Source organism: Terrapene carolina, unplaced genomic scaffold (genome assembly GCF_002925995.2).
Source record: "Terrapene carolina triunguis isolate 2854851 unplaced genomic scaffold, T_m_triunguis-2.0 Scaffold234, whole genome shotgun sequence".
In the NCBI taxonomy this organism is placed as follows: domain Eukaryota; kingdom Metazoa; phylum Chordata; order Testudines; family Emydidae; genus Terrapene; species Terrapene triunguis.
In genome coordinates, this window is record NW_020664585.1 from 5355129 (window position 1) to 5380934 (window position 25806).

Below are 25806 nucleotides of genomic sequence, written 5' to 3' on the forward strand. Positions count from 1 at the left end.
TGTCTGTCTGCAGATCTCTGAAGGGGGTTGGGGTGTGGAAGCAGGTGCCCCCCTGTCCTTTGAAGGGGGAGGGTTAACGTGTTTTATTGTTGTTGGGGTTGTTTTTTTTTTTTTTTTAAGCTTTCATTTTGTTTTGCAGTTTCTAAAAGAAAACAACCTTGCTCGGGGCAAACTAAAACTTGTGGCAGCAGCAAATGGGTGTGACGGTGGGGGGGTCCCCTCATCAAAGGCTCTTAGACTAAACACCTAGTACAGTTATTAAAAGTGTTTTCCAAAGTGCATTGGGGTATAGGCAGATAAATGCAGTCAAATTTGACAGGCATGACTAAAAAGGAACCACTCTCCTGTATAAAGGATAATAAATCAAGACTCCCTTTGTTACCAGATAAAAACCCTATGAAATCTGACCTGGCTATAGCTGCCACTGATATATATGCAGTGATGGTGCTTATATGACTCCTCAGAGTTAGTTAAGTGCACTATTTGGAGGGATGATTAATTCGTCCTAATATCTAACCACATTTTGCCCTTTTTTAGCTTCACAGCTGTTGAATATAAAAGAGATATAAATTATTTTAAAGAGTGACAGACCACACGTTTGTTGTAGCGGAAATAAAATATATTCTCAGAATAGTGCTCTTCTGATTCATGTTTCTGCTGGCCGGAAGAAGGAATAAAAGCAGTTTCAAGAATTAATTTAATAAGCTAGTAATGGCCTAATTGCTGCTGTTACACAGGTCTGCTCTGCCCTTGCTTGAGTAGAGTTGTTTGTTTCTGCTTCTGGGTAGCTATTGTAATGACATTAATCATCGTTTCTACTTAGCCACTGAAATGTCTGATGAGGAAATCAAAGAAAAGTCATTAGCTTCAGCTACAGCCTGTCTAGAAGGAAAGGCACCTATGGAAAAAGCAGCAATTATTCACCAGCATATTGGTCGCAGAGAGATGACAGATATGATCATAGAGACCATAAAGTCCAATCCAGGTACCCATTCCAAAAGTTTGAAAAGGGTGGTTTTTGGTCCTGTTAATTTCTCTGGTACATTTGTATGGCTATGCTACAATTTGTTGCATAAGTTGTCTCTTAGAAGTATTTAAAATTGGGCTGATTTTCCAAAGTGCTGGGCCTGCAGGATTGCCCATTGACCAAAATCTATTGCCTTACAAACGTAAGGGCATGAAAATGCCAGGTTTTTTTAAGAATTATTTTTTGGGAACGGGTAGGCGAATCCATTTGGCCAGGCAAAGCACTACCCAGCAGGGACAGCCTCTTGCCAGTAAACGCAAAGTGTACACTTGTTTATTTGTGCATGCACATCAGAGTACCCTATCCTTGTGATTAGCAGGCAGGTTTCGAAACTCTCAATTGTTTAATGTAAAATTCGATAACTTGAGGAAAACTAACTTCAGAATGGAGAAAAAAATGCAAAACTAGGTGATATTAAATTCTATAGCCAAACAAATCCCAAGGAAAATTGTCCTGACGACATTGTTTGCTTTCATATTTAATTCAATAAAATCTGTTTTTTAACTGTAGAAAAGTCAGGGTGCTACAGAACTTAGCATGGCACCCTTCAGAGCTTGTCTAGCTAGCTTCACAGCACCCCGGGGCCTTGCCAATAGCTCTCTAATACCGGTGACTAAAGATTCTTAGTAGTTATGTTGATAATTATTGTATGTCCGGACCCCATAGATTAGAACTGTCTGTAATTCTGTTTTCAAAGGGAATTATTTGACTTAACATCTGGCTCTGTTGTACATTAAGATGACAATTAAAGTGCAATTGAAGTTTCTAATGTGTGGCGTGTAATCAGAAAGCTTTTGATTTGTAAAAGATGAGACAAAAGCTGCAATGGAAGGAAGAAAATCTTCAGAGGCTTCATCTGTTGACGATAAAAGTAAACGTGATGGTCAAACTAAAGAATGTGTTGAGGCTGCTCCAGACTCGCCATCTAAGCAACTTCCTGACCAGATTTCCTTCTTCAGTGGGAATCCATCAGTTGAAATAGTTCATGGCATTATGCACCTGTACAAAACAAAGTAAGAACATGCTTAACTAATTATAGACTTAGTGGGAACAGTGCCATAGAATTATGCTGCCATCCAGAAGGGTGAGTCAGTAACCATTGGGGCTGCTACTCCTTGGACTGGCAGAGCAGTGACACACTGGCAGTGCAATTTATTGGCATCCAGAAAGGATTACAGTGCCATCTGAATTGTATAGCTGCAGTAATGGTAGAACCTGAAGCAGGTCCAGGCCTTCCAGCCATGGGTAAGGTCACTTCTGGTAGTGCGTGCTTGTGCCAGGGTTAGAAGTGACGAGATAAGTAAAAATAGTGGCTGCAGACAAACTGGTTTTGAGCAGACTCTGTTGAAGGATATCCCTGCATTCAAATTCCTACAGCAGAAATAGGGTGAGAACCTGCACTTTCCAAATGTGTTGGGGTTTTTTTTATTATTATTTATTTTTATGATAGCACAATTGTGTACTTTGGGGAGCTGAATGAGAATTTCAGTCTCTGATATTCATCGTGAAAGTTACCAGGACACAATGACATGTTGTATGCATACTCCATTTTTAGTGATAACCGTTGCAAACTACAAATGCTCAAAATATTCCTAGAACAAATGAGCAAGTTCCAACTACTTTTCTAAAACTACAGATCTCAGTTTGAAGGGGATGATCTGTCTCTTCCAGTGCTGCACATATCTTCAGCAAATGGTTCATGACAAAATTTGTATGGGCATTTTTAGACTTGTTACCACAACCTCTTGTTAAATCTTAAATGCTTGCAAATAGGTAAAGAGCTTTGAGGTTGGTGTTTAAAATAATGTTAATAGCTAACCATTGGAACTATGAAGCATCAAGTTTTCTTTGTTTTCTATGTAAAATGGCATTGTCTTACAATAGGATGTCTAACTTGACCTCAGTTTAAGACCGTCTAATTATTGTCTTATTAGTAAGATGTCCTCCTTAAAAGAAGATGTAAGGCGCAGCGCCATGCTGTGTATTCTCACAGTCCCTGCTACAATGACCAGTCATGACCTTATGAAGTTTGTGGCCTCATTCTATGAAGTAATTGAACATATGAAAATCATCAGAGATTCCACTCCAAACCAGTATATGGTGCTGATAAAGTTTAGTACACAGGTAAAACCTAAAGATATTAGACTCCTTTGCCGTAGGAACTGTTTTAGAAATGGCTTGTGTATTGCTCCATAGATACTGTTTGAAGGTGCTATCCAACTTCAGCGGTCTGCTGTGTTACCTGAGATCACACACCTTATCCTCTTGCTGTGTAAAGCGAAATGTCTTTCTCACGCTTTCCTTAAAGCGACACTGAGCCTGGTAGGCCTGGAATTAGGCCTGCATCTTGAATGGCTGCTATGGAAGCAAGTGCCTCTCTACCCTACTTCGTACTTTGTCACAGCTGACAGGGTGTTGAAATCTAGACAATCCTGCTTTCGGGTGCTTCAGAAATGACTGTGCTTCTAGTAGGTAGACAAGGATGGACTAAAAGCACAGCATGCTTCTAAACCTACTCTGATATCTTCATGAGCGCGTGGTGCAGAGGGCAGAGCAGAAAGAGCCTGATCAGCGTGGCAGCATTAGTTTTAATAGAAATTAAGGATTGAGAAGACCCATTACCCATCTAGTCCACTGCTCTGAGGAGAGTGGGGCATTTGTCAAGATCAGCAGGACCACTAAACATACACTGTGTAATAAGCTTCCTTTCTCTCAAAATTGGGTGAGGTGGACTAGATGACCAAATACTGTAGTTCTCATCCATGGCTGTCAGAAGGCTAATATTCCCATGTGTTGTGTACATGTATATGCACCCAGAAATGCAGAAAAACCCACTCGATATCAACTTGCTTTGTTTGCACTAGACATTTTCCGAGCAATCTTGCACTAATTCAGCAGAACTGTCTAGAGTTAATTGACTTGGCAACTTCTCATTTGTCTATCAAAAATTGCTGATTTCTGCTCCAGTAGGCCTTCAAAGGCAATTGCTGCATGCAGCAAAAGGCCGTTTGAATTACATTACATCATTATTTGTTTTGTGGAGCTGTATGGCTTGTGTATATATGAAGCGACTTGAAACAATGACATGGACAGACTGGAATCACTTCATATTTTACTATTAAAGCATGGAGGGGGGAAGGAAGAGAGAATGCCCTGAAATCTAGCTCGCTTCACTTGATGGTAGGATCACTTTCTGGAATATCCCAGCATGTTAAAACGTTGCCACCACGTGATGTTGCCACTGAGTGTGTGGCTTGGCTAGTCATTCTGAGGCAGGTAAAATTTTGGGCCTGATGTCTGAGTGTCCCTTCCTAAGTCATACTCTGTTATTGGTAGCTCAATAAATATCTGAGATGCTTTTAAGTGAAATGGATTCTCTCCTGTAGTTAAATTTTATATGCCATCCTTTTCACCTACATGAACGTCAATGTTTTTGAATAGGGCCCTCTGCAGCAATTTTTTTACTCCAAGTTTTTGCAAAGAGACAATATTTGCTTCCCACCCATGCTGAAATTGCTGACTAGGGACAAAACTAAAGAGAGAGATTGGCTATTGCTGTTGAATATTAAGATCATAATAGCTATCCTCATTGTGCACGTCAGTTCTTCCTGCCAATTCAAGTAGAAAACTATTCTGCTGAAACCAATGTGGAAATGAAGGGATCCTGACTAGCAGGAGCGCTCAAGAGATTAACCTATGAAATACCTTTATTTTTGGTAATATCATGGTACTTGGAAAACGTCTCATTTGCCTTACTCCTCTTCAACTGGCTCCCTTTGGTTTGTGCACAGGCTGATGCTGATAGCTTTTATATGGCATGCAATGGTCGACAGTTCAACTCTATAGAGGAAGATGTGTGCCAGCTGGTGTATGTGGAGAGGGCTGAAGTCTTCAAATCGGAAGATGTAAGTTTCTTTTTCTGATATTTTACAAGTGGTTTAATAGGATTATCTGGGAGTGGGCAGGGCAGGCCTGTCTGTGGGGCTGGAGGATACTTAACTGCAGCAAGCCCGACTCGGCCTTTGATTGTTGCAGTACTTCCATAGGGGAGAATGACTTATTCGCTGAACTGATGGGGCTCAGCCCTAATAAGTGATCACTGAAAATTCTCCAGGTCCAAATTTCTTCCTCTTACAGTAGATCTTAGCGATTCCCGAAATCTGAATTGGGCATGGTGCAGATAAACTTACCATATCATGTCTGTGCTTTTGAGAGGCGGTTGTATGTTCTGAATCAGTAATGCTGGGGCTAGGATAGCGAAGCAAAGCATTCCCCCCCCCACCCCCCAAACAAATGGATTATTTTCCTTTCAGATTTATCCGCTGGTATGTTAACCCACAGTAATTCTTCACCCTCACCCTTGCAACACCTCGGTGCGGTGGAATAAATGACCCCTATGGGGAAGCTAAAGCAGAACAATCAAGTGACTTGCGCATGGTCACAGAGAATGTACCGGAGCTGGGAATAGAACCTGAGGCCTGGCTCCTACTCATGTCTCTGGCATAGCTCCTCTCAGATGTTTAGGAAAAATCACTGAAATTTTTTGCCATGCATACAGTTGAGTATTAGTTGTGCACTGTCAATGGTTAGACCAATAATCAAAATAGCTAACGAGGTCAGCCACTGTTGTGGTTTTATTTTTTTGTCTGCATTTAAACAATTCATTTACTCCCTAGCCCTCGCAGGTAGGAAGCAGTAGGGTAAGAGGTTGTGTAGCTAAACGTACATAACTTACCCATAGCATATGGTGTGTGCAGCGATAAGCTTGTGCTCCTCTTCTTGTGAAGGGAGCCAGCCTTCCCGTAATGGATCTGACGGAGCTGCCAAAGTGCACGGTGTGCCTAGAAAGAATGGATGAGTCTGTGAACGGGATCCTTACCACGGTGTGTAACCACAGCTTTCATAGCCAGTGTCTGCAGCGCTGGGAAGACACCACGTAAGAGGCTTTTTTTTCTCCTGATTCAAAACGGTGTGTTTAAGGTGTGGTGGAGCTTTTCCTTGCCTACATTGACAGGACCAGCTCTTCATCGCTAATGCGGGGATGGGAGCTGCTCCAAGCCCTAGTGATCTTTGCCTTCCCTGTTAGGAGGCACAGAAGATAAATCTCCTAGACAAGGATAGTTGGACAAAGCTCCCTCTGGCTCTTCACGGCCATGAGCTATTTGCAGAGCAACACGCAGAATTTTAAAATGCTGTAGGATAGAGATGTCAGTTGTCACTGTTTCAGACACAGAGATCCCATCGTCTATGTCCAGTCTTGCATGGCTCAGCTTCTCCTTGTCTACATTGGGTCAGTGTCCTCTCCAGTGACATGTGGATAACTGAGGCTGTATGGGAGGTGTAGTGCAATAGGTGTCTGTCTTAGATGTTTCCAAAGCTACACAAAGTCTCTGCTCTGAGGCATTTTCAATCTAACTTAGACATTACAATAACGACAAAGAATTGGGCCTGATCGCTAGACCAGACTGTATCCAAGGGGAGATCTTCGCTGCAATGCAAAGCGGAAGGGAAGGGATCAAAAGCCAACAAGGTTACTTGGCAAATGGGAAACGGGAGGCTGCTTCAGTCATAGAGCGCAGCAGGAAAAAACATGGCCCAGACTGAGACCAAGGGGATAAGCGCTCATGTTTCTAGCCAGGGAGCACAGGACCAAGCTTCAGACTCAGGCTGATCCCTTGCCCGCGGCGCTGCTAGCTGCCATCACCATTTCATTACAGCCACCGCTGGGTTTTTCCAGAGGCTTTGTATTTTAACTCAAGTTGTACCCAGCTGCACGTACCTGACCCCTTACTCAAAAGTTTTTAGACATAAAAGTCGGGGGGGGGGGGCGCAGGTTAGGACCTACGTATAGAAGCACAAAACCCTGGTCTGAGTCTTGGTCTCTCCCTTTCTCCTCAGTCCAGTGGAGGCTGAGTGTGCTGAAGCTGTGATGTGCCCAGGCAGTAATCTGGGGGGGGGGGGGGGGGGGGGTGCTTGTGTTTTTGGGGGGGGGTGGGGGGGGGGGGGGGGGGGGGGGGGGGTCAGCCTTGTATTGCTTTACAGTGACCTGTTCTGGAGTAGCAGAGCTAGGCTCTGCCAGGAATCTTGCACCAAAAACTCCATGGAAAGTCCAATGTAAATTTCCACTAAAGAGCGAAGTCGTGCGTAACTGCCATTGAACATTACAAATGTGTGTTGCTGAAGCGTTCGAGAGATCTTATCCTTAAAACGGGTGCATTCTTGCCTTTAATTACTTAACCTTAATCCTTTAGAGTATTTTTGCTCTTCTTAGTTCTACGCATTCCATTTAGATAGTGCAGTCAGATTTGAACATGTCTGAGTCCTTCGCAGAATCTCCCAATGAGAACAAAGTCCTTTTATCTATCATTCATATTTTGCATTCCTCCTGGTAATTAGTTGCCATTTGTTGCAGTAACTCGGATTGCCTGATGTTACAGAAAAGTAAATATCAGAACTGATCTCAAATTCTTTATTGCTCTCCTGTCTATAGTGGCATCATTCCTTTGTTGTTACAGTTAACATTTCACTATATACCCTCTTTTGCATGCCATGTTTCAGCAGAGCTAATTGGTCTTGTCCCAAAGTATACTCCGTACAAAATGTCAGCAGGATTGAATTAATAACTTGTCGGTAAAAATAGCTTGGTGCCTCATAAATCAAAAACAGTTTAAATTTAAAGAAATGAGATTTTGCCAGTGACTGACTAATCCAGATCCCTCCTGGCTCATTTTTAACCAAAAACTGGCACAATATCAAAGCTTAAAACATGTGTATTGCACAAGGCTACATCTCCTCACTAAAATTAAATCTCTTGCATGACAGTTTTTTTCTAATTAACGTTGTTTTGCTAGACTAGAATATTTTCAATAGTGCATATTTGCAGCATCCTCCCACGAGAATGCAACAGGATCCTGTGGAGCGTTACACAGATAGTAAGGAAATCTGGGTTCTGTTGTCTCAAATTGAGACCATCTAAGTAACAAGGAAGTGGCTGTAGAGAGAAGGGTGGCTTTTTCTTTCCTTTGAATGAAAACTCTACATCTAACCAACCAGATGATTCTGACACAGCCCACCAACCAGGAGTTTGCTCCTCAGTCTATATCTACACAGCTCTTACTTCTCACAAGAGCCAAATGCGTGACACAGACCCAAACCAAGATGCATTAAAAATTAAACATGGAATGTGAGATGGATAATGATCTAGGGGGCTAGCCCCACTCCTGGTGAGCAAAGGGGCCAACCTTGTTTTTCCAGCTCTCTTCTTCTAAGATCAAAATCATCATGGTGATCAATTGAAGGAAGTACTAATTGAGGCAGTCCAAAATAATCAGATTGTTCACTATCCAGAAGAGTTTTACTGGGTGCTTTTTCTTTTAATGTTGAGGACAAGTAATGTTTCACGACATCAGTTGACTTGCATTGCATTCTCCATGGAAAAGACTGGGTGCATTGCCAATCTCGTCTCCCGGCTTTATCCCAGCTGTTCAAGTCTTGGATCACAGTTAAAACTAAGATTATTGCAAGACACTTCATCTGGTTTAAGAAATGGCATTCATCAGTTTTACAGGAATAACTAGTGAGAGAACAGCTGGTTTGAGTAGGAGGGAGGCAAATTTTGGGTCAAACTAGTGAGGAAAAAGCTGAAAGACGGGTGGGGGCAGGGAGTGTCCCACAGGATGCAACATCTGCCTTAAACTTCCTGGATATGATCAGTTTCTCCCCATCTCAGCAGTAATCATCGGGTTCCATGTATCTAACTGTATCTGCTTGATTGTTACGGTTATAGGTGTCCTGTCTGCAGGTACTGCCAAACACCTGAGCCAGTGGAAGAGAATAAATGCTTTGAGTGTGGAGTTCAAGAAGTAAGTAGGGGGGGTGGGAGATGAGTGAGACTTACTAGTTTTGATCCCACTGGTGCTTTTTGTCATTTTAGTTTCCAAAACCTATAATGCACGGGGCTGCTGTTGGCCCATCTTTCTTCTGGCTAGATTAGTGCACCCATTTTCCATTGGGGTTGGTCCACTGGGAGGGGATGCTGTTGCACAAAAAAAGATGTCCTGCTGTGTGAAAAATCTTCCCAGGGCCTTTGAGAAGCATAGCAGATGTTCAGAGCTTGCTTTCAGTGTTCCTTTGGGATGCCTCACTTTGGGAAGGTTGCTCTTTGGGCTGCCCTTGCATCTCGTGCACTGAGACCTCTTTCAGTAGACTTATACTGTACTTCTGCTGTCTTGCCTTTAGTCTTCACGGTGGTGCACAACAAGCAAACCCTGTGCCTTGCCTAGGAAGGTGATTGGAAATACGAGCAGCAGTGCGTGCTGTCAGTGGAGGATGCTAGCAGTTGTCCTTGCTGGATGCTTTCTCAAACCTCTAAAACCACACAAGCACCTTTTTCACATTAAAAAGTGTTACTCTTATATATGTGCAAAATCTCTCTCCTTCTGTTGACAGAACCTTTGGATTTGTTTGATATGTGGGCACATTGGATGCGGCCGTTATGTGAGCCGGCACGCTTACAAACACTTTGAGGAGACTCAGCACACTTATGCAATGCAGTTAACCAATCACAGAGTTTGGGACTATGCTGGAGGTAAACCTCTCCCTTCTGCTCTTAACGGTAACCTTGCTCGCTTGGACATAGTTCTCCGAATTTTTCTGCAGTGGCATTTTTAACACAGTCCTAGTAATAAAGTTAACATGAAGATTTCAAGGGAGTTTTTGCAGTGTTAATATCCCATCTTCTGGGGCCATCTGTTTTCTCTAGTAAAGCCATTCCAGATGCTTCAGGGGGAGGCCATAAACCCATAATGCCACGGGGCAGCCCTGTAGCATTGGTGGAATGGAGAGGCCTGTCTCCTGATCAATTTGCCCTGAGATTTTGTAACTATCTTAGCTAGTGTCAATGCTGATTCTGTTAAACGTGGACTACATTAAGTAATTACTAACCTCTTTGCCTCCGTATTACTCTGTGGCATCAAGCTGCATGATTAACTGCTGTGTAAAGTATTTCCCATAGTTCCAGCCAAGTTATAACACCTGGGTTTTCTCAAATTGAAACTACCCTTAGTTTGGTTGCTTTTCTCTCTTTAGATAATTATGTCCATCGACTGGTTGCAAGTAAAACTGATGGGAAGATAGTTCAGTATGAGTGTGAGGGGGATTTGTGTCAGGACGAAAAAATCGATTCCTTACAGTTAGAGGTAAATATTTAGCTTTCTTCAGATACGACTTTGTGCTGCTATATATAAACGTGCATCAACGCTAAATGTGACTAAAAATGGCATACGTTTTACTGCTTTTTACTACTTTTGGCTCTGCAGAGCCAACACAGCGAAGAGTTAGCTGGATTCTGTTCCTTCCTGTGCATCATCAACCAAAAGTTCATAAATTTCAGTCAGTTACATCTGTGCAAACTCAGTGGAGTTGCAGAGGTGTTACTGATGGCCAATTCTGGCCAGTGGAACGTTCCTTACTAGTGATGATACATGAGAAGGGAAGACTCCTAGTTTGACTTCAGGAACCCAGGGTGAGTTTGTGGGGCAGACAGAAGTAAACTGAGCATGCTTGAGCTAGAATCTAAGCTCTAGGACCCCATGGTGGCATTTTTTACAGTTATACTTTTCAGTGTGAAACCTTACTTGATGGCTAAATCACTATAACCTTATTTTTTCTGAGAACTTGAATTCTGCCATCTTAATTGGCCTTGGGTTCAAATTCGGCATACAAACCATCAACAGAACTTAATGTAGGATTTTTAAATGGATACTTTGCTGGTAGAGCAAACTAGATCAAACTTTTGTAGAAAGAATTTACTTGACTAGCTATTTGGAGTCTCTACTGAAAATGTTTAAGGGCTTTGTCTTCCTGGTTAAACCTGCATTGAAGTCCTAATCTGGTATTTGTTAGTGTGCAGCTAAGCAAACGATCATATTTTCCCAAATCCTCATTATAAATTTACTAGAAGATCAAACAGGAAAAGATGGGATGTAAAGCAATAAGTCCTTGTTTAAACACAAAAATAGCATTGGTAATGAGCGTTCCTCGCCAGAAGAAAGCACAAAATACTGAGGATAGTTATTCACAGCTGAAGATCAGTTATTTCTCCCCAGGTGCAGATCACATGAGATTTGCACCTAACCCCTCTTCTTAAGGATTTTAGAAGCCTGTTCAGTTGTAGAGTAAAACCACCTGAAAATGGAAAACAAAGTGCTGGCTCAGAGATCCTTCAATAGATCAAATGCAGATAGCAGGTGTGACTGGTAACTTCATGTTCTCGTTGAAGGTAAAAGCTAAGGGGACTTACCACTTTTTCTAGGGTGCTTTTATTGTCCTTTCCCCTCATTATAAAGCACTTACTATTGTGATGCTAGCGATGGTCCATTTAAAACTCACAGGGGGAACCCCACGAGCATGCAGTAAAGATTTTGCAATTAATTTGATTTTTTTTTTTCATTGTCTGTGCACTGCATCTGCAGTTTGTACCCATCTGTGAAAAGTTTAGCGTGCTGCTTCTGCACAGTTTAATTGTATTAGATATCTGGAGCCCTTTGGGTTTATTGGCATCTGTGAAACAGTGGTAACCTGCCCTAACTATATATTTCTGCATGTCTTGTATGATTGTAGTACTCATATTTGCTTACAAGCCAGCTGGAATCTCAGCGCATCTACTGGGAAAACAAGATAGTCCGAATAGAAAAGGATACAGCGGAAGAAGTAAGCTTTTTTTCTTCCCTAGTCTTGTTAATTGAACACTTGGCCTGATTCTCAATGTGCTGAACACCCCCAGATCCCATTGGCTCTAATGGGAGTTGCGGTTGCTCAGCACCTCTGACAATCATGCTATTACTGTGCAGTTTTAGTGTCAGGGAATTACGCTGCCATATGAAGGAGAGCTCCTTTTCTTCTTTAGAGGGGAATTAGCTTGGAGATCCCTCACCTGTCTTGTGCACAGACTCTGAAAATTGCTGATGAGCCGTGCAGAAGGAGGCAAAGCACCACCCAGATTGAAGCCTGATTTAAATTTGGTGGCTCTGAAACCTATGGAACTAGTGGAAATGTTAGGAAGCCCTGAAATGAAAATCTGGGAAATGTCACTCTATGCTACACTAGCCCTCACTAGTCTTTTGTGACATTAACTTGCTCCACTGAAGAAAGCAGAAATAATCTCTGCTCCGCACATCCCCCAAAAGATGTGTTGGTTTAGAGTTCTGTGATTTGTGGAGTGTTTTATGGGCAGGACTGATCCAAAATGTCTTGGGCAGAAAGGTACAGAGACGCTTTAGTGAAATTGGAGAATATAAAAAATATCCGTAATCTGTGCAGATCCGATTGGTGTTTGTGCTTTAAGTGAGTCAAAGCTCTTGGCTAAATCCTCAACTGAACCTTGGCTGCATGCTGTATAAGATTACATAAACTTTGTGGCTTCCAATTAATCATGCACTGTATCTGCAGTTAAGCCACTCCATAAACATATAAAGAATTCATTTAAAATTAGCTACATGTAGTGGGTCCCGAAAACTTCATTTTCAGTAAGAAATGGCTGAAGAACCGTATCTGTGTGTCTGTAAAAGAAAAAGTTTTATAGTTAAAATCCTCTTGGAAATAGCTGAAAACACAGTAGCTACAACTCTAGTTTTAAACTAAAATAACTAGGCCATATATTCTGAAGACGCCTCCTTATTCTACTTATTCTATATTCTTATTATACTTCTGTTAGTCTTAAAGGTGCCACAGGACCCTCTGTTGCTTTTTACAGATTCAGACTAACACGGCTACCCCTCTGATCCTTATTCTAAAGATCCCTGTAATTGTTCATGGAACTCTGTCCTTAGAAGGGCCTTTTGAATTAACTGTACAAAATATTCCACTATCCATTGGCAAGTGTGCCTCCCCAAATTAACCAGAAGTTGCATAAACATTAAACTATAAGTCTGAAAAGCAAAAAACCTGACCTGCTTTCACAGTGGCTCCATTGAAATCAGTGTGTGTGGTGGCTTTTAAACTTGTCAAGGCTGCTGCTTCAAAAAAGCAGTGTCCATTTCAGTCCATGTTGCCAGTATGTGAAAGGTTTTTTTATTAGATATTGAATCACATCTCTCTTTCCCCACTTTGAGCCATCATTCTGTTCACTGGGTTAGGATACAAAGACATTCCTTGTTTTTTTCATACATCATATTTAGTCCCCAGATCACGTATTGGAGTGTGGCTCTCTTTAAGCAAAGCAATGGTGCCTGGTTGTATATTGCAGTGGAACAGGACGCATACCTGGACATATGCAACTTTTTTGGTTTGCATTATGCATGACTGAGAGCTAATGTCAATAGGTCACTGTCCTATGACAGAGGTCGGCTGCTGCTTAGTAAACACTGAAGTGGAGCCAGCATCTGAATGTGAACTGCTAAACTAACTCTCTTTAAATTTAAACTTCAGAAAAAGAGGGCAGCAACTTAGGGATTTGCTGTAGGCTTATTTAGTGTCTCCCAAGGTCTGCCCCACACCATCTTTACAAGCTTAGGTGCGGTTCTCTAGAAGCAGATTCCATAACAATTAGCCTCTTGTCAGTGTTTCTGTTCATTCTTATTCTTTTTTGGCTAGCAGCATTTATAGGGATTTCTTCTTTTAAAAAAAAAAGGGGGGGGGGGATTTTTTTCTGCTGCTTTCAATCTTTTGAACACTTGCTCACCTCATTCAGTAATTGGTCAAAGTCTAGAAAATGCTCCCGAAAACATGACTGTCATAATGAAAGTGCACAGGACTTTGACCTGTTTGAAATGTCTGTCTGTTTTTACAGATTAACAACATGAAGACTAAATTTAAAGAGACCATTGAGAAATGTGACAATTTGGAGCACAGGCTGAACAACTTACTTAAAGAGAAACAATCTGTGGAAAGGAAGTATGTTTCTGTCTCTAAAAGTAGATTTTTAACAAGTCTAGCTCTGGTTTTTATACACGCTACTTTAAAACTCAAATTGGATCTGACTTTTTAAAACCCTCTTCATCAGGTTCTCAGTACTTCTTGAATATGAATATTTTTAATACCCTCAACTGGTGTGGTAAGGACCCTGACTTTAAAAATCCAATGTCCCACCTCTGTGGGTGTCTGATGTATTTAAAGTGGCTGTAGCATGGAATGCAGCTTTTGAGCTTCTGCTCTTTCCACATAGATTGCTTGGTTAGCATTCATTAAATCTTTCTCCTTCCATGCCCACTCAGAAGTGGAAGCCAGTCAGCTGTGTAGTCAGAAGGAATACAACCTGCAAAGGAAGGAAAGCAGCTGGAAGGAGGAATTCCCCATGAATAATGCGTTATTAAAACAAACTTTGAAGCATCTAAATTAAAGATGCCTAACATAGTGTCTGTCTTTGTAACAATCCCTAGCACTCTTGTACAGTCCCTGTCATCCCTGGTGCTTTACACACTTTCCTGGAAATTCGGCAAGCATTGTCCCTGTCATACGCACTGATTAAATTGGGGCACAAAGGTGGTGACTATCCCATGATCATCCAGAAAGTCCATAGTAAAGCTGGAGTCTGCTCAAGCCACCGTACCATACTGCGTGTGGAACATGTGTTTGTAGGCAAACGGATGACACAAAATTGCCAGTAAACCATAGGCTGGATTGGAAAACCAGTGTGATAAGGGATGACTGTTAACGTGTGATGGTTCTTTGTCCTTCTGCACTGTAGCTTGTTGTCCTCGCATCTTGATGGTACCAGTTGATTCTAATATCTAGCCAATGCCTAGATCTCTGTTCTAACCCAAAAGAGTATAATCCTGACACATTAATCCTCCTGCTGCATTACTGTTCAATATTGTCATTAATGACTTAGATAATGGTATGGAGAGTACACTTATAAAACTTGCAGATGACATCAAGCTGGGAGGGGTTGCAAGCACTTCAAAGGACAGGATTAGAATTCAGAATGATCTTGATAAATTGGAGAATTGGTCTGAAATCAACAAGATGAAATACAATAAAACCGAGTGCAAAGTGCTTCACTTAGGAAGGAAGAATCAAATCCATAACTGCAGAATGGGGAATAACTGGCTAGGCAGTAGCACTGCTGAACAGGATGTGGGGGTTATAGTGGATCACAGATGGAATGAGAGGCAATAATGTGTTGCAGCTGCGAAAAAGGCAAATATCATTCTGGAGTATATTGACAAGAGTACCGTATGTAAGACATGGGAGGCAATTGCCCTGTTCCCCTCAGCACTCGTGAGGGACGCTCAGCTGGAGTTCTGTGTCCAGTTTTGGACACTTTAGGAAAGATGTGGACAAATTGGAAAGCGCCCAGAGGAGAGCAACAAAAATGAGAAAAGGTTTAGCAAGCCCAACCTGTGAGGAAAGGTTAAACGAGGGGTTGGCAACCTTTCAGAAGTGGTGTGCCGAGTCTTCATTTATTCACTCTAATTTAAGGTTTCGCGTGCCAGTCATACATTTTAACGTTTTTAGAAGGCCTCTTTCTATAAGTCTATAATATATAACTAAATTATTGTTGTATGTAAAGTAAATAAAGTTTCAAAATGTTTCAGAAGCTTCATTTAAAATTAAATTAAAATGCAGAGCCCCCTGGACTGGTGGCCAGGACCTGGGCAGTGTGAGTGCCACTGAAAATCAGCTCACGTGCTGCCTTCGGCACCCGTGCCATAGGTTGCCTACCCCTCGGTTAAACAAACGGCACATTTAGTCGTGAGAAAAGACTGAAGGGTGACTGATTACTGTGTCTTCAAATCTGTTAAGGGCTGTTATAAAGAGGACAGTGATCAGTTGTTTTCTGTGTCCACTGAGTGTAGGACAAGAAGTAATCGGCTTTATTTGTAGCAAGGGAGATTTCGGTTGGATAGTAGGAAGAAACTTTCTAACTCTCTAAGGGTAATTAAGCTCTGGAACAGGCTTCCAAGGGACATTGTGGAAACCCCATCATTGGAGGTTTTTAAGAACAGATTGGACAAACCCCTGTCAGGGATGGTTTAGGATTACTTGGTCTGGCCTCAGCCCAGGGGGCTGGACTTGACCTCTTGGGGTCTCTTCCAGCTGTACCCTTCTGTGATTCTATAAACTTTGTCTGACTTAACACCCCTGATAGCTTAACTCCTCTGATAATTAGGCCACTGTGGCTGCAATGTCTCATTTGCTTTTTCCTTCTTGTCTGTTGTGTGCAAGGTGCGTTCAGCTGAATAACAAGGTGGCCAAACTCTCCAATGAGCTAAAGGAGGAACAGGAAATGAACAAATGTTTGCGAGCAAATCAGGTCTTACTGCAGAACAAACTAAAGGAAGAAGAGAAGGTTCTAAAGGAAACTTGTGAGCAGAAGGACCTGCAGATCACAGAGATACAGGAGCAGCTGCGAGATGTCATGTTCTACTTAGAAACACAACAGAAAATCAACCACCTCCCAGCTGAGACCAGGCAGGAAATCCAGGAAGGACAGATCAACATTGCAGTGGCATCTTCTGCAAGCTCACCAGCGGGGGGCATGGGAAAGCCGCCTTCTAGGAGAGGCCGTAGCAAAAGGGGCAAGTGAGGATTGGGACAAGCGGATCGACCTTGCTGCAACCGGCCCCACTTCTGAATGACCAGGCCCAAGTGTCGGGATTCAAGCTGAATGTTACGTTCAACACTAAATACCACATCCAAATAAGGCTCAGCTAGAAGTTGTTTTCAGAGCTTTTCATAAAGCTGGCTGCCAGCTAGTGGGGAATCTACAGTATTTAAAAGCATTTCACTGCATTAGCTAGCTAATCATAGGCAGATTTTAATCACCATTTTGCCTTCCTACCTTATCTAAGTCCCACTTCATACATTATTTTCTCCTTGGAGATTGTGTTCAGTTTTAGACGTGTCTGAAACACAAAACAAATCTTGGATCCCCTTAAAAGGACATGACAGGGTAGGTTCAGCCCAAAGTTTTAAAGGTGGTTTTTTTTTTTTAAAGCCTCTTCCTACTAACCAAGATCAGAAATGCTCATATAAATAAGAACTTTTAATTGAAAACCTGATTCAGTCCCCATCCCACTTAGTGTGTGCAACCCAAACACTGCAGCATTGTGCTAGTGCAGAATTAGGATAGGAATAGATGAGTTAGCATGGACAATGAAACGGAGTGACGTGTTTAAAAATAATAAACCATGGTAATGGTGTTGAGAATTAATGTGATACTCAGTGCTGTAAGGGAGTCCATTTTAAACAATTAACCAGCTGTCCCCTTTGAAGGTGGTCTGGTGCAGTGCTAACAGCTTTAAAGTACAAGGGATTGTGAAATGAGTATGCTATGGAAATAATTGAACACAATTATTTATATGCAGTGTTGTAGCTGTGTTGGTCCCAGGTTATTAGAGAGACAATGTGGGAAAGGTAATATCTTTTATTGGACCAACTTCTGTTGGTGAGAGAGACAAGCTTTTGAGCTTACGCGGAGCTTTTCCTCAGGTCTTGGTAAGCTTGAAAGCTTGTCTCACCAACAGAAGTTAATCCAACGAAAGACATTACCTCACCCACCTTGTCTCCATAATTATTTATAGGCATTCCTACTAATTAAATAGGAACCATGTATACAAAGACTGGTACCTCTTGCAGACTAACATTGTTACACTGTTCTGCTCTCTGAAGTATACTTCTTGGAATAAGATACATTTGTCTTCTGCATATTTAAATTGTGCCAGTGTGAGGTATCTGCATACTCTCGAGTGCTGTCCTCAGAGTGAGGCCGGAACGATACGTGTAGTGTGAAAACCACACATTCACTTTCCCCTCTCTGAATCCGTCACCTTTCAGATATGGCCCAAATACTCTTGGCTTTCACACTAGTCACTAGCTTGCTACCGTTCCAGGCTGCCATACACTTGAGGAACTGCTCACACTCCGTGTGCAGTCTGCACAGTCAGCTGCCAGGATAATGTAACATCTTCATACTGGGTGCAGTGACTAGCTGGGTGTATTGGCTGTACCCAGTTCCAGTGGTAGCTGAACACACACTGCAAGCCCAGGTCCTGAAAGTTATTAGGAGCCCAAATAGCTTTTAGGATCTGGACCTCAGGGGCTCCCTTATTTTCCTTTAACACCTCTTGTTTTTCCAGTTGAGAGGTAGAGACTGAAGCCACCCATTCAGTTTGCCCTACAGCCATCTGTGGGCATGCAGCCTTCTTAGGGAGAAAACTCTGGTTCAAGTCTGGCTCTTCATCCTGGAACCCATGTTAAACTTGATATGTTACAGTGTCTCCCTTAACTGAAGGCCTGCATGTGTGTGATGATATGTGCTCAGTGTTTAAAGGATGCAGACTTACCCTTTCTTACAAATGTGTGGGAGATCTTGTGACTGTGTCCTCTCCATGGGAGAAGCTGTTCAACATTCAACTGCAGCGGTTTCCTCAATTTAGGCCAAAACCAATGCAACTGAAGCTGTGACTTATCCAGTTGCTAAGCTGGACCAACAAGTGAAAGTAGCTTTAGTTTTTTATGGGCGAGTTACAGGAGCAAGGCTAGAATTGCATTGCATTAAATCTGCTTCTTGCCTTAACCAATTGGCTGGCTTTTTAGGAAGGTTATGTTTTCTTACACTTAAAGTACATGACTTTTGTTCATGCACCGAATGCATCCAATTCTTTGCTTTGTAGACTTGCCCTCATCTGCTGAAGCATGACTGTACATGAACTTTTTTTTAGGGTGTAGACTGTACAACCGGGCCTCTGGCTGCTGTAAAATATTCTAAAGAATTAGAAATGTACAACATAGCTTGCTCTCCTATAGAAACTCTATTTTATTTAAAATATATTTTTACACCAGCTGGGATCCTCTTACCTTTTGCTGAAAGCTTGCTGGGTGTAGAACACTGTATCCTAAAATTCCTTTTCAGAAAATGAGACCTACAATTAAAAGTGTACAGTATTTTTGTTTTGTAGCTGATCACACTATTGAGGGGGGAAATCTCTAATCAAGGAAGACAGGCTTGTGGGGGGGAGGGGGAGAGACTAAAACCCGAGCAAAAGGAGAACTGTGAAACAGAATGGTGGCGAAGGTAAAGAAATGGCGTTAGTAAAGTAAAAGATAGTCAGCTGAATTCCAGCCTGTCTGAGAGCTATTCAGGGGCCTATGTGAAATTTGTTGAGATTACTGGTTAGGTATCTATTTCAGACAGTCACCTCTCTGCAAGTCTAAGTTGCAAGGCCAGCAGTTGAATTAACACCTCCCTATGCGATATGGGGGCCAAACTACTCTCCGTCCTAACCATGTTCCATCCAGCTATACGCATGCTGGCAGGGCAATGGGAGCGGGGGAGCTTGCATGTTACTGCTCACTCTATACCTCTGCTGTAGCTAACAAGGACTTCTGTCCTGAGCTGTCACCGCAGCACCTTTCACAGGCACTCAGTCATTTTAAGGTAGTTTGCCAAGTGTTTGCACAGAATGAGATCAGCATTTGCAAATGGGTAGATTAGAATCCCTCTTATTTACATTTTAACAGTTGTGTGACACAGCCCTTGATGTAGTTCTTTCTGACTGACACTGTCCAGTAACATCTGAAACCAAGGATATTAAAAGTGCTGAAACTTGGGTGAATGGTCTCTCTGCATTTGTGTGAAATGTAACTGCGTGGGGGTGTCTAGCTAATGTACCAGGAAAAGATCTTTTAATGCCGCCTAAAGGAGATGAATGAATTTCAAAGGGGAAGAGAATCTCCTCCTCAGTTTATTTAACCTGGAAGAAGAGTCCAGATTTATCCCATTCAACTTGCTCTGTCTTTACAAGAATTGTTTGTTGTAGCCAGAGGTGATGTTACTCACTAGGATAATTGTTTGTTTATCACAGTTACTGGTCTAACTGTCCCTTCTTGGCCTCTTATAGTGCTGCCCGCTGCCCACCGTGGCCTGTCTTGGCCCATAATCTCTTGGGGTGGAATCATGCAATTTTCCCACTCTCAGACTGGGCCTCAGGCTGCAGTCCTCAGGTGCTAAGGGTGATTACCTCAGCAGGCCTGCAGTTCATTTCCTATGACTATAGTATCTAGTAACCAGAAACTCTCTTTAAAGCAAAGTATTATTTATTTAGAACCAAAGAAATTCAGTGGAAATAGGTCTTAAAACTAGAACCATGCGTAACTGCCTCAAAGCTTACCAGCCCCTGGAAACTGCGTCAGACATTTTTGTGTCTGGTTCTTCTCAGTATGTTCTCCCCAGAAACAGCACACTCCTAACTCTCCCTCCAGAGTCCCTTTAGCTGTTGTGTCCCTTTGGCCTCTAGGCTCCCATCCTTGCCAAAACACCTGGCCCTAGGCCTCTGTCCTGTAATTGCCCCCCAAGAGTTTGTTGGAAGGTTACTTATCTATAGCCTGTGTGTTGCTTTCCTGCGTGTTTTTCCAGCAGCCTCCCTGTTAAGCTAGATCAGGATATTCATGTAGGAAAGTGTAATAACCCATCATATACACTTCATCTCACTGAGCAGGTCCCATATAGTATTCATAAAACTATTACACATCACTATTCTTATCTGCTCCACATCTGCCACATTTTGTCATAATGCAGAACTACAAAACCATGGACAGATAATGTTCTTTGCCCTAAAGAATTTAAACTCTTCTTCCCTCCAACCCATTTTCTTTAACATGATCTGAAAGGGAGAAAATGAACAGGTTTATGCCGTGTGTGCTGATGTATAAGGAAGGCCAGAACTGGGGTCATTTCTTTCCCCACTAGAAATTGTCTTTGGTGCTTTTTCAAAGGGTATTTATGCTCCTAAGTCATTTAGGTGCCTCCTGGAAAATCTTATCCCTTCTCTATGTTGTCTTTCCTGGAAGATGTGGTCAAGTACCAGGAGTATTACATCATAGATATTAAGTACATAGACAATGACTGAGAGAGGAAGTGACTCTTATTCAGACTGCCCAAACCCCTGGGTGGTGGTTGATATCGACCCACTTAAAAGCCCTATAGATAGAGATCTGTTGCTAAACATCCAACACCTCTCCCCCTTCTATTAAGGGCTAAGACCGCACCCATGGACATAAACTCTCCCAGAAAAATTGGGAAGATGAGACTGGAGAGCCCTGTTCTTGCTAAAGTAAAAAAAAATCAGCCAGAACTCCTAACTTTTCATGCCTCCTGTCTGCATTATGAAGTAAAACTCCCCCCAACCCTTTTACAGTTCATTGTTATGAGGCCTCCACTGATGATTTGTTGGGCCCCTTATGTGGAGCTAAGTACAGCCCTTGCACTGGGGTCAGTTAAAGCTGGGTACACAGTTGAGGACAAAAGTTGGCTTGTCAGTTGCACATGTCCTGTAGCCTTTGTTGTACTAACTTATTTTTCATCCCAAAGTGCTTCATGCATGCTGTTCATTCAGCATTTTCAGACTTCATGTGCTTTATACATTAAATAGCCACAAGGGCTCAAAATCTTTTCCCAAAGAAAGAAACCTGAGTAAACCAACCTTCAACACCACAACTCACTGGGACGCTATCAGGGTGTTGTCCATAACTGTTCACGTATTTTTACATTGAGTTTTGTTTCCTATGGGTGGATAGCGCTGGTTACTGAGCAGGGACATGCTGCGCCAACAAAGGAGTAAAACCCAACTTCTGGTTCTTTTTGTAAACGTCATGCTAGTCTGATTGCCCTGGATGTTGAATTGCACAAGCTGTGTCAGCATGGCATGTGACAGCACCAGCATTCCCCTTAAACTGGAGCTGGTGGGAAGCTGAGTTTAGTCTCCAGGTCTGTTCAGCTCTTGGGCTAGCCTAGCAAGGGATTAAATCCAACACTGGATTTCACACAGGCCACCAAAGAGCCAGCAGATTGCCACAACTGTCAGTCACTATGAATGTGGCTGTGATTTGAAGTGATGTTCTAGATGTGAAAGGTTCTCTAGCCAACTAGCAATCCCCTTTGCCAGCCAGTTCCCCAAAACTTAACTGTTTATCTATCTTACATCATGCTGGGGAGGGAAAAGAGACCTAGCAGATTTCCCTTGTTCCTAATAAAACTAATATTTCCCCCGATAGATCTTGTGTTGTTTCAATTTGTGCCTTCCAACATCAGTGGGAGACAGAGAAAGAAAAGAGGATCTAATGGTTTTTAAGATAGAAAATCCAAAAATGAGATTTCTCTGTATCATGTTTGTCATGACCGATGGGTCATATTCAACAATTAACATCATCCCCAAAGGGCTCCCAAAAATGTCCCCATTTTCTTGAAAACTCTTTTTGATGCTCATTAATAGTTGCATCATAATCTGTTCTTCCTCCTTGGGTGTTGATTCAATTTCCAGTATCTCAGTAAAATATTTCCTTAGCAATCAGGATAGTCATCCAATTCGTATCCTCTCTGGAAACATGCAAGCTGGAGGAATCATTAAGCAAACAAAGAGCACGGATGGCAGACACTTTTTCCATAAATAACTGAGCAAGCTTCAGAGCTTGCTATTTCCTAGCAAGGTCGAATGCTCAGCCATCTTCAAACTGGGCTTGGAGTAGGGTGACCAGATGTCCTGATTTTATAGGGACAGTCCCAATATTTGGGGCTTTTTCTTATATAGGCACCTATTACCTCCCACCCCCTGTCCCGATTTTTCACACTTGCTATCTGGTCACCCTAGCTTGGAGCCTCTTTGAGAAAGTTCTGCCACTATGCCTCTCCCCTTAACCTATTCAACACAGCTGAGATCGGGGCCACGCTGAACAAGTAGACAGATTAGGTTGGTTAGTTCTTATGCTGTCACAAGGACAGAGTAGAGACCACCAAATACATCATGAGCCAAAGAGTGCTGGCCAATTGTTTGAGAGACCAGGACCTGTTTAATTAGACAATGGAGCTCTTAATTCAACTTGACTTCATACTATTTGATGTTTTTGATCATTCAGAGATTCTCCAACTGAATGGTGTCCATCTTCTTTTCAATCTTGACAGTGAGCGGTCAAGTTTCAGTCCCAAAGATCAGCTTACTGACTACTGAAGCAGTGTATATCCTCTGCTTAATCTCTCTCTGCCTATCTCTACTGATTGCAAAAGATGCTTTTGAGGAGGTGCCCCATTACTGATGATGCTTTTGCAGGCTGGGCTTCCATTTCTCTCTCAATGCCACCTATGTTTTCGTCAACAGAGCAAAGGAAGGTGAAATACCTGACTCTCTCGACTGGGTGGTTGCCCACTAAGCTGCTAGAGCCTGAAACATGTTCAAAATCACTGACTGGGAGAATTTTGGTTTTACCCCAATTAATTTTCAAGCCAACTTTTGCTGCTGAGCTTTCCAGGGCTTTAAATGCTGCAACTAGCTCATCCACTGATTCAACCACTAGCAGTATGTCAGCAGCAAAATGGACAATGGTGAGGTTCTTATCATTAAGGCCTATGTCTAAAATGCATTTATTTAGTGTCGGGCCAAGCACATAATCTGATGCCATTGAAGAGTTCTGGGGTGGCAGCTCATCCTGGTTGAACGCCTGAATTAATTTGTAAGAAGGTGGTTCTTTCCCCATATACAAGAACACAGCTTGAAGAATCATCGGAGATGGAGCATTCTACAAAGCTTGTCAGAGATGCCGTAAATTTCAAGATCAGCCAAAGCAATTCCCTGTCAAGAGAGTCAAATGCAGTCTTGAGATCCACCAATGCAATGTGAACCGGATTCTCATGCCTTTTCAATAAGCTGGCGCACTGTGAAGTTTTGCTCCACTGTGGGAGTGAAGCCAGCTTGTTGTTGTCTTCTCTTGATCCTTAAGATATCAGCGGTTTGGGCCTATAAGGTAGAAGCAAAAACTTTCCCCATGACAGACAGAAGAGAACTGCTGCAATAGTTAGAATCATAGACTTTAAGGTCAGAAGGGACCATTATGATAATCTAGTCTGACCTCCTGCACAACGCAGGCTAGTAGCTACAGAATCTCACCCACCCACTCCTGTATCAAATCTGTGTCTGAGCCATTGAAGTCCTCAGATCATGGTTTAAAGACTTCAAGGTGCAGAGAATCTTCCATTTCCTGAGCGCTGAAGGCATGACTAGAGCAGGGAAGGGGTTGAAGTCCCTTGATCCCTCAAAGCCTCTGTGTCTGAAGGTGTTCTCAAACTATTTCTTATGGAAAGTCAAAGCTTTGATTCTCTAGCTTTCTGTGCATTTATTAAAAGCCTTGCAGCTTTGCTGTTAACTGACTGTCCCCGAGACAGTATAAACACATATCTCGTCCATCAAGAGCTATCGTTCTTTTACATAATGGAAAAGACTTGAAGCTGGGGGAGCAAGACAGACAAATGGCGGGCAGCCCAGTGAAACTGACAAATACAACTGACCTAGCCTTAAGCTGCATTTTTTTTTTTTTTTGCACCAGGGGGTCAAAAAGAAATAAAGTATATATGAAAAAAACCTAAACCAATTACTACAGATACAGACACAAGCAAACTCTCTATCCTAATCCAAAACTAATTAAAGGAGATGGAGGAACACTGAGAGGTTCTGACTCTCTGAAAAGGGTGGTCAGAAGGAACTAGTGTGCAGTTGGAGTCACTCAGCCCTTTATGCTGTTGGGAGAGGAAGCACGAGGGAACCCTTATAGGACACTGTTACAGAAAATTCCCAAACTCCTGTGCAGGGCATCAGTACACCATGAGTGAGATCCACATGCACAGGAGCTTGAAGGAGAATGCTTCTCCACCCTCATGGAAGTTGGCTGAACAGTGGCTGAGGTTTGCCAGAGGGCTTTGGCCGGTTCCAGTATATCCTCATTGGTGGGCAGGGTGATTTTGGTAGGATCTGACCTGCCAAAGAGTTTGCGTGACTTTTCCTGAATGACTATCATTTCTATAGCCAGCTTCTCCACAATACATGCTAGGAGATCCTGGAATGCCCTGAAATCATTGGCTGGTGGGATGGGGGCTGAATGGACTCCCTTGTCCAATTACAGTGAAGATTCTTTTAGTGGACACTGAGGTTGTTGCTGATCTTCCCGCAGGTCTTCGGCACCGGCCTGGCAGCTCTGATTCTGGTGTTGGTGGTCCAGGCAGTGATGCCACTGTGAAGCCTGATCTCCTTCTCTTCCGGGGTCTGTAGGAAGGGGATCAGCTACACACCTGTGCTGGGTCAGTGCCCTGTGGGGAGCACCTCCTCTGCGGGCTCTACGGTTGCTTGCGAATGATAGCAGGGAGGCTTCTCTGGTCAATGCCAGAGAAAATGCATAGCCTGGTAATGATGAGGAAGAATAGTATTCCTCAAATGGTGATGCAGGGGGGTGATGTCTTGGCTCTGGTGCAGAGTCAGTAGCGATGTCACCCTCAAGGAAGATCTTGACTACTCTATGTGGATGTACCTCGGCACCAAGCCAGTGCCTTTGCTGGTACTGACGCCTGTGATGCCTGTCCACCCAGCATTACTCCCTTGCTGAAGGTCTTGTCCTCAAAGGAGTGGCATTTCTTCTCCTCCGTTGCCAATGTCTGAAGCTGCATCTGGCCTCTTTTCTCTCAGCTTCACCCATGTGTTGGCTCTGGGGACGGCTTTGCCATTGCCAAGGTGGTTATTGAAACTGGCTCCATCAACAATCCTGGTGCCGGGGGGACTGGCACCAATGTAGTCAGTGCCAATTTCGGTGTTTGTTTCCCTGCCCCCCCCCCCCACACACACACACTTCTCACTGCCCAGAGTGTGGTGTCTACTTGGAGAGGCACTCACTGAGCAGAACCTCTCTTTGGTTCCTTGGGGGTGGATATCTCCTCCAGGTCTGAGGTGATGCTACTTGATTGCTCAAGCAAGTGAAGTTTGGCAATGAATCCCTTGACTTGCATATCCTAGAACAGTCTCATT

The 25806-nt window shown here is 42.8% G+C and overlaps 1 protein-coding gene across 1 annotated transcript; it reads left to right on the plus strand.

Moving 5' to 3' along the window:
* The first annotated feature begins 828 nt into the window (after window positions 1–828).
* Window positions 829–17657, plus strand: BRAP (BRCA1 associated protein). The gene is made up of 11 exons (XM_024196238.3): window positions 829–985; window positions 1836–2040; window positions 2962–3151; window positions 4819–4932; window positions 5815–5963; window positions 8814–8889; window positions 9476–9614; window positions 10115–10224; window positions 11648–11737; window positions 13815–13918; window positions 16193–17657. Exons 1-11 carry the CDS (start codon window positions 832–834, stop codon window positions 16551–16553), a joined length of 1692 nt encoding a protein of 563 aa, XP_024052006.1. The 5' UTR covers window positions 829–831; the 3' UTR covers window positions 16554–17657.
* Window positions 17658–25806: the final 8149 nt, after the last annotated feature.